The sequence below is a fragment of the Phocoena sinus genome, chromosome 18, assembly GCF_008692025.1.
Source record: "Phocoena sinus isolate mPhoSin1 chromosome 18, mPhoSin1.pri, whole genome shotgun sequence".
NCBI classification, from domain to species: Eukaryota; Metazoa; Chordata; class Mammalia; order Artiodactyla; family Phocoenidae; genus Phocoena; species Phocoena sinus.
The window spans coordinates 79,455,499-79,470,745 of NC_045780.1; the positions used below are offsets into that span (position 1 = coordinate 79,455,499).

Here is a 15,247-nt window from a genome sequence, read left to right on the forward strand (position 1 = left end):
AGCTCAGGGCTTTACGTGCACTCGTTCACGTCGATTAACACTGAACTCTGAGTGGTTTTATGCTTATGAAGTTTCTTAGGTTATAAAAAGTGCCGGCCCTGGTGGTAACGTTAGGCTAAGCTTTACAGTCGCTCTTCTTGGGACTATTCGGTCAGTTTGAAATTATTTCCAAATAAAAGGCTTACAGAGTGCTGGTCCTGGGAATCCTTACCGATTCCTCTCCAGGAGAGGCGAAGGGCCAAGGAAGGCGCAGTTTCACCCTCCCAGTCAGGTTTTACAACTAAAGAGGCAAGTACGGTTGATTCCCGCAGCCTCCCTCGAGCCTCAGGTGTGACGAGCACCCCCTGTCCGGGGTGTAGAGTGTGGGGCTCAGTCCCCACGTCCCTGCGCTTTTCTTTCTTTCTTCCTTAGATGGGTTTTCAGCTTGCTCTAGCTGCATGTGGCCAGTGTGCCCAGGATCGGCTGTCCCGCCAAAGCTGGCCTGCCAGTCAGGGACTTGGAAGTGAACAGAGGGGCTGAGTTTCCAGGTTGAAAACACATAGCCTGAAGCTGCAGGGAGATGGCTGTGGTTGAACTATGGAGAATCAATTAAAAATGCCCTTTTCTGGGCTTCCCTGGTGGCGCAGTGGTTGAGAGTCCGCTTGCCGATGCAGGGGACACGGGTTCGTGCCCCGGTCCGGGAGGATCCCACATGCCGCGGAGCGGCTGGGCCCGTGAGCCATGGCCGCTGAGCCTGCGCGTCCGGAGCCTGTGCTCTGCAACGGGAGAGGCCACAACAGTGAGAGGCCCGCGTACAGCAAAAAATAAAAAAAAAATAAAGCCCTTTTCTGCAGCTTGTAACTGGCTATCGGCACTTCCCGAGATTACAACTTTAAGATGCCAACAGCTGGGATAGAAAAATGTGTGGAGGACGACCCCCACGTCGTCCTCACCCCCAGGGCAGGTGAGCTGTCATCCAGCCTACTGTGGACGTGTTGGGGGTGATGGGGTCCGGCAGGCTGGTACCCACCAGGCCCGGGAAGACTTCATGAACATCCACGACGACCCCGGTCCTCAGGGGCCTGTGAGCCTGTGCCCGCCGGCGTGTTGCCCTTCTGGTCGATTCCAGCCTCTGGGCTCAGCCTCTGCCTGGACCAGGCACTCCTTTCTGCCTGTAACCAACCGAGCAGAGGGGGATGAGGTCCTGCATCTGGGAGGCAGCCTCAGGGAGCCCCACCCTCCCGGGGGCAACAGAGGTGGGGTCTCGGCCTTGCGGGCGGCTTTCTCGGGCCTCCCTTCCAACGCACTGGCTTCCCGGGTGGAAGAGCCTCCCCGGCCCTCTGTAGGAGCGAGACTGGCCCTGCCTTGTTTCAGGGCTGCACAGGACGCCTGGAGTGGCCCCTTCCCAGCTGCAGAGCCAGGAGGCCCTCCCGGGTGCCCTTACGGTTTGGCACCATCTGCCCTATGAATGTCGGGGACAGACCCACGGATGGATAGTTGGATGGGCACATAGGTGAATGTACGCTCCGGTGGTTGGTGAGTGGATAGGTGCGTGGAGGGAGGGGGATGGATGGATGTGGATGGATGGATAGAAGGATGGATACATAGATGAGTAAGTGATCAGGTGGACGGTTGGATGGATGAGTGGATTAGGCTGAAACCCACCTTGCTCCCTCCCTTGTGGAAAAATTGCTGTGCTTTGAGGGAAAGAGGCAGGAGCCAGGGGGTCTCCTTGTTGAGACTTGTACGGGAGCACGACCACCTCCCTCAGCTGCCCTGTGTTGACCGATGGAGGGAGCTGTGTCCCCTGGCCGGCAGGGATGGGGTGCCTGCTTCCCTGCTTCCTGGCTGCAGGAGCCCAGCTGCTCTGGGATGAGCCCTGGTACTTCCTGCTCTTTGTACTCCTCCTGGGAGGGGTCTGTTGGCCTTGGCCTCTCTCCTTTGGGCTCAGAGCCTGCGGCGACAGGTCTGAAATCACCTCCGGTCCCTCCTGATATGGGGGTAAAGCTGTCCCATTCCATCTGTGGTTCTTGGTCTCTAGGAGCCCAGGCCCCTCACCGCAGGAAGGTGCCAGTTTTACTCCAGTGGGGTTGGCTACCTGCACGACACCTACCAGACAGAGGTGAGTGCAGCGCTGGTCCCGCTTGTTAACCTGTGTCCCTGGTCCAGATCTGACGTTCTGTCCCCAGCACGCCCTCACGTCGTGCTCACCGCGCCCGGTGAGGTGCTTCACTCCGGAGTCACAGCTGCCGACTGCCTGTGGTGCAGCCCCGAGTCCACCGGCCCCGTCTGTGCGGCTTTCACGATGAGCTTTTTATTGACGTAATTAGTGCACTAAAATCTAGGATGCTACGTTTACACTGGCCCCAAACTCGCCGGCTGTCCCTGGGCCGAGGATGTCTGCAGGGTGATTTCACTTCTGTTTCTACGAGTGGCCGGCGTCTCCTCTTGGACCATCCCCGGTGGCTGCATGGCTCCCTCTGTCCTGCCGTCTCACGCAGCTCTGTGTACATTTATCGGTTTAACTAAACGTGGCCTCTGACACTGCGCGCAAATGTCAGGAAGGAGGCGCGCAGGGCGGGCAGCAGACGCCGTGGCTGAGGCCGCGTGGCTGGCGGCGGGGGAGAAGGGGCCTCTGCTACTGCCCCTCAACAGGGCGCGGCACACATCTTCTCCAAAGGCCAGGCCTGTGCTGCTGGAGGGAGCCCTGGGGACTCGTCCTCTTCAGCGGGGTCACCGGGCCCCCCACGCCCTCGTGCTGCTCTGTCCTTCCTTCCTGCTCACCGCAGTGTGTTCCGTGCGGTACTGGGGTCACAGGGGTGACACCTCCCAGGAGGGAGGGATGCCTCCCAGCAGGGGGCACCTTGGGTCAGGATCAGGGTTAGGTCTCGCGACCTCCAGCTCGCCGTCCTGTGGCTCCGACCTTCCCGTGTGCTGGCTGCCAGGCTCAGAGCCCGGCGTTGCCCTGACTGCTCCCCTGCCCCCCTCGCTGTCCCTCGGTTCTCACCTGTCAGGCCGTCTGCCCAGCCCCCTTGCAGGCCTGAGTCACACGGGCTCACTTCCATGGCTCCCAGCAGCCTGTCTCTGGTCTCCGCCCTATCGGGACTGTTTTCCCAGATTAATCTTTCTAGGACCCCTGCTCAAGCCCTCCCACTCCTGATGTGGGTGGCTTTCGGGAGTTACCCACAGAACCCTGAAAGAAAAGCTACATGCCCAAGGGTGGCTTGAGGTGCCGCTAAAGGGGCCGGGGCCTCAGGGAGGCCGCAAGGACCTCTGGGGTCAGGCCCTGCCCCCGACCTGCCCCCGACCTGCCCCGGGTGCTTGGCCTCTCAGGCGACCCCAAGCCTGCTCGAATGTCTGTCCTCACTCGTGCACGGCCCTCCCTCCAAGTCCTTCTCCCTAGGGTCCCCGTCCTCTCTCTGCAGCTGGGTGGTCTCTGCCCCACTTACCTTCCACACGGGGGTGGTTACAAAGCGCCGGGGGAAGGAGGGGAGGCCTCCGTGTGACCTGGGGAAGGGCTGGCTTGGTCAGACTGGGCGGCCGGGAGCTGTCCTCTGGGAGGTCAGGAAGGGGCTCCCATCTGAGGGGTCCCACCTGCAGGCTCCTGGGGACCCCCCGCCCCTCACCTCATCCAGCAAGCTTTGGCCTGGTCCTCTACCTCTCCCTGCAGGGGGTCCCTGTGGCCCCCCCAGCCCTGCTGTACCTGGACTGGGTGGAGGAAGGGGCAGGTCAAGAAACATGGGCTCAGGGGAGGCAGCTGCCTGGCTCATGGGGCAGAGGGGTGGGTCCTTACGCCCAGGGAGGCCCCTGCCCGCTGCGGCCTGAGGACAGGGGCACCTGACCGGACTCTCTGCTCACAGGTCACCTGCCACTCCCTGAACGGTAGATGCCAACTGAAGGTGAAGAGTAACACCTGTTACTGCTGCGACCTCTACGACTGCCACAGGTGAGCGGGGGGAGCCCGACAGCCGCGAGCCCCATGTCCCCGGACTTACCCGCCCCGCTCTGCATCCCCGTCCTTGCACACTGCACCCACATCTCGTTCAGCCCTCACACATCCTGTGAGGCCGGGGCATGGGCTCCGTTCCACAGATGAGAGGACCGAGGCCCAGGGCTGCCGGGAGGTGGGGGGCAGGGGAGGCCTCCCGGGGAGCCCTGTCCTGCTGTGGGCTGTGACCGGCACAGGTGACCCGTTTCTTCCTCCCCGGGTGCTGGTGCCCTCAGGGCCTCCACCCGGAAGGCTGGGACCCTGTCTCTGCCTGCTGGTCTCTCCGGTCTGGGGACGGGGACGACGGGTTGCCCTGTGTCCTCCCCCGTCCCATGGGGCCCAGAAGCGCTGCTCTGTCCAGCTTCTCACCTGCTGTCTGGACCAGTGCAAGGTCCCAGCTCCTTGGGAAGCAGAACCTTCCCCACATCGTCTTTTAAATTTTGTGTTAATAGCTTGAATACCTATATTGAAGCCAACGGGGAGTTTAGTGTTGCTTCTTGGAGACCCCTCCCTGAACTGTTGAAGACCCCAGGGGTGTAGGCTGCAACACCCTTCCCCCAGACCAGGAGTTCACCCCATTTCCAACCCGAGGCTGTGGTCCAGAGCCTGCGCAGACCACGACCACGGGGCCCAGGCCACGGGCCCAAGACGAACCCCCTCCGAGGTTCACCCTCTGTGCTCCCTGCCAGGGCGGCCAGCAGCCGCTAAGCCCTGCTGGCTCCGAGGGTGACCGGGCCGGGGCTCTGTCTGCCGGGGCCCCTGTTTGGGGCAGGCTGTCCTGCTCAGAGACCTGGGCCCCCTCCCAGGTGGCTTCTGGGCTCCCTGGGACAGCCCTGCCCCCAGGGCCTCCCTCCGCCACCTGAGGGCCTGGGCCCTCCCAGCAGAGCCCCCGGCCCATCAGTACGCGGAGCGTCTGCCCCGCTGGCTCAGGCGGCGAGGTGGCCCCCCTGCAGCCGTGGGTGACACTGAGCCCCTCCCCGCACAGCACTGAGCACCCGCCCACCTACTACGAGTTCGTGGGCGTCCGCGGCTGCCAGGACGTGCTCCACCTATATCGGCTGCTCTGGGCCTCGGCGGCGCTGAACGTCCTAGGCCTGTTCCTGGGCGTCGTCACCGCGGCTGTCCTGGGGGCCTTCAAGGACATGGTGAGTAGCGCCCGCCGCGCACTGGGCAGACTCAGCGATGGGGACGTGGGCTCGTGGAGGCGGCAGCCGTGCTGACCGCAGCCTGGGGGCACTTCAGTCCCTCCTCCCCGAGGCTCGCGCCACCTGAGCCGGTCCAGGGAGCGCGAGTTCAGCGGCAGAGAGGGGCACCGAACCTGGCGCCTGACGGCTGCGTCCATCCCTTGGTGGCCCGCTGAGCACGGAACCCCAGCGCCTCCGATCCGGTAGATCTGGGGCTCAGGCCCGGCTTCCCGAAGTCAGGTGACTCCAAAGTGAGCCCCCGAGAACGTGCTTCAGCATCTGGGCAGCCCTGGGCAGGGACCGCACTGCAGGGCCCGTGCCTGAGGCCACCCTGCAAGTCTCTCCGTGGGCAGCGTCCTCTCCAGGGGACCGGCTGTTCCAAGCCGTGTTCTCGCGCGGGGCCCAGATGGCACCTCCCGCGACCTGACACTTCATCCGTGGAGGTGCCGCACGGGAGGCCACAGCCGCCCACAGACCAGCAGCCACCTGCCCATCGCCCGGTTTTAACGAGGAGGCAGTGTAAATGCACGTGCAAACAACCCCTGCAGGCCAGACCCCGTCCACAGCCCACACTGCCGAGGGCTTGTTACCTCTGCCCCAGAGACTGTGGCCCTTGGCCGCATTTCTCAGCCTCACCTGGAGCCTCCCGAGATCAGTGACATGTTTCTTGGAGGTTTCCTGACCCCAGACAAAGCCCGAGATACCACGGGAGACCCTGGCGACCCCCCGCCCCACTCCCACTCTGCGTGGTGCAGACGCCGGGCCCAGCTCCCGCTCGGTCGCAAGGTGTCTTTCCGTGTGCGCACAGCAAGCATCCCGTCCTTCAAGGACGAGGGCCGCCTGCCCCCGGGACGCCTGGGGTCTGCAGGGCCCACAGTGCGGTCTGGGGGGTCCCTTGGGCCGCCTGCCCCCGGGACGCCTGGGGTCTGCAGGGCCCACAGTGCGGTCTGGGGGGATCCCTTGGGCCGCCTGCCCCCGGGACGCCTGGGGTCTGCAGGGCCCACAGTGCGGTCTGGGGGGTCCCTCGGTGGGGCTTTTCGTGCTGTGGCCAGGTCGGAGTTTTCTCTCCTTTCTCAAGGAGAGCGAGGTTAGACTCGATGGCTACACAGAGTGTCTTGTTCGGGTCCTGCCCCTGGGAGCCCGGGTGGAGTCTGCTGGCTGTCCCCAGGGATGGCCGTTAGCCCGGTGGCTTTTCCAGAAGAGGGCCCTGTGCTCATGAGTTTATAATAAAACTGCTGGAGCTTCTCTCGGGAATGTAGCAACGCCCCAGAAAGGCCGCTTGTCACGCGGGACACAGAGTTACGTGTCAGCCCCGCTCTGGACAGTTTCCTCTCTCACACCCAGAGCTCAGGGGTGTTGTAAGAAGTAAGCAAGGTGATTCCTTAAAATTTTACACCTACGAGTAGATGCTCTCGTAAGTTAATGGATCTTATAATTTAAGAATTATCTTAAGGAACGAAGACACGTCACTAACCACCCAAAGCTCTGGGCACTCAGGGCTCCGTCCCGTGGGGTGCTGGGTGGGCGGGCGGGCAGAGCGTGGAGTCTCGGGTCTGCAGAGGGTCTCCCGAGGTGGGGTTGCCCTGGCAACGTGGCCGCGCTTACAGCCCGGCCTGGCTGAGGAAGGGTCTGCGTTGGCCTCAGGTATGAGAGCTGCAGGTGGACAGTCCTCCTGGCCCAGCTGGGGTCTCCTTGCCGTCATGGGAGGCTCGGAGGTGAGAGGGTGCACGAGGGGTCAGGGCAAGACCAGGCAGTGCAGGCACCTAGCGTCCCCCGCAGAGTGGCCGTAGTTCCCAGAGCGAGGCCACCTCTGGGAGACCCCTACACCTCCACCCCATCCTCCCCAGGCCCCGAAATGCTGAGCCAGGCCAGGCAGCTCCTCTCCAGCCCATGACGCCGTCTGGACCCTCGACCCACGACCCTCACCAGCCCCCTCGGCCCGGATCCCCTTAGCCAGGCCTCAGGCCCGAAACGCTCTCTGCAGCCCTGGGGCCCAGCTCCGGTGGTACCGGGCCACGTCGGGGCGCACACAGTCGGCCCTCAGCTGTGCTTGTCCGTGAATAAGGCATCGAGGCATCGAGGTGGCTGGGCTTGGGCCCCGTCTTGAGTTTTCCGTCCTCTCTCCCTGCTTTCAAGCTGCCTGTTCCCTCCTCGGAGTTAAACTGACTCGCCGCGCAGACCAGAGCTCCTGGTAGGAAAGGACGGAGCCCCGAGCCTGTGGCACGAAGGAAGCGCGACGGGCCTCCTCCTTCCTGGGCCGCCTGCGAGGCAGCTCTGGGGGGCTCGCTGCCCTCCCCCTCCTCAGGACCCTGCTCTGGCACCTCCGGGGCTTTTGATGAGTTTTCAGATGCTCCGTCTGTGCTGCTGCCCATGCTGTCGCAGCCCCTCCCGGCTCTGCAGGGCCTGCCCCGTGGGTGTCAGGCGGGATCCAGGTTCTGGGCTCTTAGGGAAGGATGCACCTCTGGTCTGGGAACCCCCAAGCCCCCCATCGGGAGCGGCTGGCCTGCCTGTGGAGAGGGGTCCGTCCTACGGCCCGTCCTCTCTGGGGGCGGGTGAGAGGTCAAGAATCAGGGCCCACGTTCGGTTTTCCTTTGGGGAACCAGAGCCTCCCATGAGCTAAGGAAGCTGGAGTTGGAGGAGTTTGGGAAGCTCTGGTCTTGGCTGTGCTTCTCTAGAAATCCCTGTGGCCAGAGCCCTACCCTGGCCTGTGCCACCCGGAGCCCCTGTGGGGAGAGGGCCCTGCTGACCAGAGCCGGGGGCATCTTTGGAATCAGCGCCCCTCGGGGATGCCCATGACACACGCTCCTGGAGCAGACAGATGGGGTTTCCTCACTTTTCCAAAAAAAACCCCAAGAGAGCCTGGGCCTAGCTGGGCCTCTGGCGGATCCCGGGACAAACAGGAAAAGGAAAAGCAAGAAGAAACCCAGCTTTTGGGCTTTAGTTCTGGTCAGAGAGAGGCTGGTGGGAGGACTCGGAATCTTTCACTTGGGGACTCCGCCTTCCTGAGCGGCTGCCGGACGGGGCTCCCCAGAGCAGGGCTCGGCTGACATGTCTCCATCCTTTGCGGCAGGTCCCGCTGTCCCAGCTGGCCTACGGCCCGTCCACAGCACCTCAGGCCCTCTACAACCCCGCCCAGCAGATCCTGGCCTCCACGGGCTTCTGCCCGCTGCCCCCGGCTGTCCCCACCTGCTCGTCGTACCCGCTGCCCCTCCAGGTAGGCCGAGCGTCCCCGGGCCGGACGGTGCTCACGTCCCAGGCAGCTGTCATCCAGGGAGTGCAGCTCGGGTGGGACACGGGGGTGGGGGGCTTGGGTTGAAGGAAAAGGGGGCGGGGGGTCTACGGCTCCCCCTGCCGATTTAGACAACGGGGTGATGCAGCTGGTGTGGACCAGCAAAGCGGGTGGGATGACTGAGGGATGTGGCAGGTGACCCCAGGCCCCGCGCGGGACGTTCGGCATCCCCGGGGGCATCTGGGGCATCCTTTGCTCCGTGTGGCCCTGGTGGCCCAGCCAGCCACGTCTTTCGGGGCCTTGAGATTTTCTGACCCCTGACCAGGTCCCACACGAGCTGGCTGCAGTTTCCTGGCCACAGCAGCCGGGGATGTGCCAGCTGCCGGGCCCCTGTGACAGGGCAGCGTCACTGAGTAGAGCCGAGGGCTTGCCGGCGCTTATGAAAGCGGCAGGTGCACAGGCCCCACCCTAGTACAACTCTGGTGGCCTTGGGGCTGCTGTGGAAGGGGGCACGCGGGGGTGAAGCCTGTTCATAGAGCAGCGTCCCACCCGACCAGCTGCCACTGTGGTGACCGGGACGTCCCCGGATGTTGCCCTGTGTCCTCGGGGGGCAGAGGTGAGCGCCTCTGGCCCAGACAGCCTGTGGGCCTCTGTTTTGGCGGGGGCGGGGCGGTGGCCTTGGCACGGTCTCTGGTCTGTGTCAATGACAGCAGCCCCTGAGCGGTTCTGGGAAGTTCGCGGGGTCAAGGTACCGGAGGGGCTGCGTCTGTGTGCGTGGGCAGGTGGGGTGCTGAGAGCCCGGCCGTTTGCTGTGAGGTCACACATCTTCACCTGCTGCCTGGGGTCCCAGCGCTCGAGGAGTGATGTTGACGGGGCCTGAGAACTTTTCAGGGCCAGCGGCTGTTTAGGACAGGTGTATGTATCCCCCAGCTCAGGGACAGAGGCGGCGGCCGGACTTGAGGAGGGGCTGAAGGGAGCGTGGTGCCCGTCTCCGCAGCCCCTTATGACTCAGAGGAACCCGCAGACTCGGCCCAGCTGGCCGCCCGGGGCTGTGGCACAAGCCCAGCCAGCGAGGTCCGCGGTGGCCTCCCCAGGCCCGACAGCTAGTGCGGCTGGAAGCGGGTGTGGGGTCTCTGGGCCCCGGGGCGCAGCGGGTGTGGCGAGCTGAGAAAGCCTGCAGCCTCGTCCTGCCCGGGGCAGGCCCGCTGGGCGGGGATTCAGGGGCCGCTCTACCTCCCCGTGGAGGCGCAAGTCCTTCCTCTCTGCGCCTGGCTCCTTCCGCTTGCCGTGAATGTGAAGCTGGCGGCTGTGCGCCCAGGGCTCCGGGGGCCTTGGAATTCCCAGAGGAGGCTGTGCCACGTCTGTCTCCGAGGAGTGGTGGCCCACGGGCTGTGCCATGGGAGGCCTCCTCCTGCCGATGAGGGGCAACCCCTTAGCCGCCCCACCAGTCCCGAGCAGGCGCCCTGGCCGCATGGGGACCAGCAGGCTGAGTCCTGAGTCAGGGAGGGGCCTGGCTCGAGAGTCCTCCCATTTCTAAGACATGAAAAGGAATTACCCACGCGTCAGGAGATGAGCTGGCTGCCAGTAACCCACGGTGGCGTCACTTCTCACGGCGGGTACGTCAGCTTCCCCGACACCCAGGTGGCCGTCCTTGGCGGCCCTCGTCTTCCCTGGGAGCGTCACCTGCATCCCACCTCTGGGCCATCCTCCCTGGTCCCCATCACGGGAAGGACCACGTCATCTGGGCGTGGCCTGTGTCCTGGGCTGTGCTCTGCCTCTCATCTTCTTAGTTTGCTGAACCCAGAACGTGAGACCACAGCTGGAGGGATGGCCGGACCCATGGCTGGTTGGCCACCTGTGGTCTCAAACACCAGCTTGGAAATGCACGGACGCTGAGGAATGGGTGTGCTCCGCGGGCCGCTGTCTCCCGTCCTCCCAGCGTCCACCGCGAGGCCCCACAGTCACGCCCGCACACGGGGACTCCAGGCAGCTCTGGGGCGTGGCTAGGGGGCAGAGGTGATCCCCGCAGGGCCCTTCCTCCTGGCTGAGCCCCGGCGTTTGGCTGGTTTGGCACCAGCCTCCCGCAAGCTTGGCCGCAGGGAGGGCCCAGGGAGGACAGCACCTCATCTGGTGCCTGCTGCTCTGGGTCCTGACCTGAGGCACTGGCAGGTGTCCTGCTTCTGTTCCCCCAGGAGACAGGGCTGCAGGGTGCAGGCGTGGTCTCCCCTCCTTACCGCTGGTGCTGGAGAACACATGGCTCTCTTCCGGTGTCGTACTCCAGCCTCATCCACCTTCGGGCCTCTGGCTCACAAACAGCAGATGCTCCAATTCTCCCTCCCACGGGAGGCCTGGGCTCCCTCGACAAGGGCCTAACAGCTTTTATCACCGGCACATGTAGGAGCGTAATTACATACACGTCAATAATCAGATTTCCAGCAGATGGCAAATCAATGATGCTATGTGTCTCGTCGGGAGGGAAACGACAGATTGATGTTTCTGACTGTGTTCCCATCGGAGGAGGAAAGGGATATTGCAAGTGTCCTGTCCAGTCATTAGCAGCGGAAAACACTCCCGCATAATAGAAGGAGTGAGCAGCTCTTGGGGCTGTTTGGAGCAGCTGGTCAAACGAACAATCGCCTTTGGGCTTCCCTGGCGGCGCAGTGGTTGAGAGTCCGCCTGCCGATGCAGGGGACACCGGTTCATGCCCCGGTCCGGGAGGATCCCACATACCGCAGAGCGTCTGGGCCCGTGAGCCATGGCCGCTGAGCCTGTGCGTCCGGAGCCTGTGCTCCGCAACGGGAGAGGCCACGACAGTGAGAGGCCCGCATAACGCAAAAAAAAAAAAAAAAAAAAAAAGAACACTCGCCTTCAAAGAAAACCCACCTTCCTTATTCCCAGGGCCACCTGGTCAGGAAGTGCAGGAACAAGGACCTCGCATCCTGTAACTAAGAGGCTTTTTGTCTGTCCCCCGATGGGATTGCCTGTGTGGACAGAGGCTAGTTTCCTCCGTGGTTCCTGGTGGTTTGCTCTGTGGTTCCTGGTGGTTTTCTCTGTGGTTCCTGGTGGTTTACTCCGTGGTCCGTGGTAGTTTACTCCGTGGTTCCTGGTGGTTTACCCTGTGATTCTTGGTGGTTTACTCTGTGGTTTCTGGTGGTTTACTCTGTAATCCTTGCTGGTTTGCCATGTATTTCCAGCTGGCTCCTCTGTGGTTCCCACTGGTTTATTCCATGGTCAGTGTGGTTTACTCCCTGGTTCTCTCAGCTGCTCATTTCTGGTAAAGAACTGACCACACACATGCCTGGTGGGAGCTGGGGACCCACAGATCTGAGGGATGTTCTCTAGAGGTTTCATTTGTCCCCTGAGGTCAGAAAGAAGTGTGAGTTTGAGAGAAAGAAAGCAATGGAGGTGGGCAAGGGCCCAGGGCCCTTGGATCCCTAGAGCCCTGGCTTGTGAGGAAATTCTCTCTCAAAGCCCGAGGTCTGGGGCTCCTCCAGGGGGAGGGGGCAGGCAGGCTAGCATCCCTGGGCCCTGGGCACCTGCTGAGCAGAGAGCAAGGAACCACCTGGCCCCACCGAAGACGAGCGCCTGCATACACTCGCCTGTGTCCCATCACAGAAGGGGTCGCTTGCATTATTTAATGTTGGTTTTAAGCAGGCATTTTTAACCTCTAGAAGTTAAAAAAAGAAATTTAAGAGGCTGTTGGCAGGTGGAGGAAAACTGGAAATTTTATTAATTTAAAGTCTGTGGCATGCCCCAACATTCTCTTTGCAGAATCACTTTTTGCATCTATGTGTATTAGTGTGGGTTCTCCAGAGAAACAGAGCCAATAGCATGTGTGCACATAGTAGACACAGGTAGAGATATATTTATAGAAAGAGATGATACAGATATAGATATATAGAGGGAGAGAGCCCAAAATCTGCAGTGCAGTCCGCAGGCTAGAGGTCCCAGGAAGACAGATTTTGCAGTTTGAGTCTGGTCAGTTTGGAGGCAGAATTCCCTCTCCCTCGGGAACCTCCGTCTTCTCCTCTTCAACTGATTGGATGAGGCCCACCCACACCAGAGAGGGTGATCTGCTGGTCTACATGTTCATCACGGCTACCAAACACCCTCAAAATGACATCCAGACAGTTTGAGCAAACATCTGGGCACCGTAGTCCAGCCAAGTTGATGCATAAAATTCACCACCACACTATGTGGAAAATGTGGATGTTCCTGTTTTTTCTGTAAAATATGAAGTGTTGAGTGAACCCAGGGCCCCAGATGAGCTGGGCAGCCTCTTCCTTAGACAGCGTTTGCACGTCCATGCATCCCAGTGTCAGGTGGTCACCAGCCACCCTCCTGAATGTCAAGACCTGAATGTCAATGTGCCCACAGGCGAGAAGGGGGCCCAGTAGGGCTGAATCGGGGCCTCCCTGTGGCCCCCTGGGAATGCATGCTGTTCAGGGAGCGGTTCCCACCAGGAGGGACTGGGTCTGGGGGTTCGGGCCAGGGTGGGATCTGAGGGGTGCCAGTGGCGCTGGGCATGTCCCCGGGCTTCCATCGGCTGAGGAGGCTTTTTCTGTTTGGTTGCAGCCCCCTGGTGGCTTCCCGGCCTCACCTGGCTCCGACCTCTCTCTGTCCGAGGATGTGCAGCCTCCGTCCCAGCCCGGCTCCAGCTGCCGGCCCCCCCCAAATGCTCCCCCCATCTTCGCCCTCACCCACTTCCTCCCCGGGGAGAAGCCTCCCCCCTACGCACCGTGATGCAGAGGGTGGAGACTGAAAACTAGTTTTTTGGCTTGTTAGAAAACAGAGCAGCTTCTACAAACCCTGCTTCTGTGGCCAACCTCCTGGAGATGCCCGAGCCCTCCTCCCCTCCCTGGGCACATCCGGGCAAGGAGAGGCCGGATCGTGGCGGGGAGCCCTGGTGGCTGAGGCCACCTCACCCTGTGTGAAGCCACACACCAAGCCGTGCTAAAATGCCTGCCGGAGCCGCCTTGCTCTGGTGGCATCACTTACAAAACAGTTTCATTTTCCTCCTAATTAGTTAGCACTATTATGGTCAAGGGGACTGCGGCAGGTGCCCCCGTGTGAGGACCACTTTCGAGGAAACGCACTGTGTTTGTATTTATATGTGTGTCCCTGGCGAGGGCAGAGTCGCCACCCTCAGCGCTGCACTTCTGGTCCCCATGCACTCGAGTGAAAACTTGTCCCAGCTCAAATATAAGTGCTGTTTCCAAGGCCTGCGAGTGGTCTGAGGTCTGCGTGTGCTCTGTTCCAATCGCGTCCCGCAGCTGCGTGTGTCCTGTGTACGGTGTCCAGGCCCCCGACTGTCAGCCTTCGTGGAGAATCCAGGCGAGCCTGGTCTGTTCTGTGGGACACCCTGTGTGAGCCCCCGCCCGCAGAGCAGGTGCCCCTAAGATGCAGCCTCTCTGCTGAGAGACCCCTGGAGGGGGGGGGGCCTCTGTGGCCCAGCAGCCACGGCCTGGGTGAAGCCATGCCCAGAACAGACCAATGGCTACCGACCAGGGCCCCACATGCACCTGCCCACTGCCAGACACACCTGAGGAAGCAGGTGAGCGTGGCCTTGGAGCCAATCAAATCCTGGTCGAGAGACAGACCAGAGTCGGTCTCAGAGTTACAGAGTTACAGTTGTGGATGTTTGGGGAAAAGAGATGGCAGAGGAGGGACAGGAAGGAGGAGAGGTGAGGGGAAGGGAGAAGGGAGGGAGGAGAGAGGGAGGGAGGCAAGTGCAACGTTGAGTCTAAACAAGGCGTGGCCTCCTCTCCCGCTGCCAGCTGGGAACGCAATTCTGTCCAGCAGACAGAATACTCCCAGCCCTCACATCCAGAAACACTTCTCACTACATTCTCTGAGCATGTGGACCATTTCCTTAGAGAGGAGGACACGCGTGGATGCGTCTGGCCCCTTGGCCTAGGGAAGGCTATTTGTCACAGACGAGGCAGGAAGGACCTGGTCACTGGTCAGAGCATGTAGATTCTTTTGGTCCCTGCAGCGCCCCCCGCCCCCCGCCAATACCGCAACGAGGGGAGTCACAGAATTCTTGGCTTCCCGGCACATGAAAGCGATGTTTACACCATCCTGCAGTCTGTTGCCAGTAGCATATGGCTAAAGAAACAACCCACGATCTTAAGTAAAAACACTTCATTCCTAAAAAATACCAAAACAGTAGGGGCTTCCCTGGTGGCGCAGTGGTTGAGAGTCCTCCTGCCGATGCGGGGGACACGGGTTCGTGCCCCGGTCCGGGAAGATCCCACATGCCGCGGACCGGCTGGGCCCGTGAGCCATGGCCGCTGAGCCTGCGCGTCCGGAGCCTGTGCTCCGCAACGCGAGAGGCCACAACAGTGAGAGGCCCGCGTACCGAAAAAAAAAAAAAAAAAAAACCCCAAACAGTGACAAGAGTAACAGCAAAGATCACTGGTCACGAATCACCATGCAAATATAATAATAGTGAAAGAGTCTGAAATACCATAAGAATTATGAAAATGTGACACAGAGACACGAAGTGAGCATACACTCCTGGGAAAATGTGCTAACAGACTTGTTTCGCACAGGGCTGCCCCAGACCTTAATTTGTAAAAAAAAAAAGCAGTGTTTGTAAAGCGAGATGTGACTGTGTTTTGTTAAACGTGGGCTCGCAAGCCCAGTGTTTCCAGGCTGGCCTGATCCGATGGGCCCAGCGCGGCCCTGGCCTCTGTGGCCTCCGTGGCCAGGACGTGGCCCCACCTCCTGTTGTCCCGGAACTTCAGCTCCAAAAGCCAGGAGCACAGCGAGGTCACGCCTCGTCGATTTGGAATTTTAGGTCAAACTCTCAAGGGGCCGATCCTCCCTAATTGTTTGACTTGCTTTGGGCATATGGTAAAAAAT

General features: G+C 61.4%; 1 protein-coding gene across 2 annotated transcripts in view; it reads left to right on the top strand.

Annotated features, from left to right (window-relative positions):
- TMEM255B (transmembrane protein 255B) overlaps positions 1-13,559 on the top strand; it is a 38,191-nt gene extending 24,632 nt beyond the window's left edge. Inside the window, exons 5-9 of one of the 2 annotated variants that reach the window (XM_032611494.1) lie at positions 2,021-2,101; positions 3,840-3,925; positions 4,953-5,112; positions 8,222-8,365; positions 12,956-13,559. In XM_032611494.1, coding sequence (XP_032467385.1) covers positions 2,021-2,101; positions 3,840-3,925; positions 4,953-5,112; positions 8,222-8,365; positions 12,956-13,123 — 639 coding nt within the window. In that variant the 3' untranslated portion in view covers positions 13,124-13,559. The remainder of the gene's footprint in view (positions 1-2,020; positions 2,102-3,839; positions 3,926-4,952; positions 5,113-8,221; positions 8,366-12,955) is intronic. The other variant, XM_032611495.1, reaches the window with a different exon arrangement.
- Positions 13,560-15,247: the final 1,688 nt, after the last annotated feature.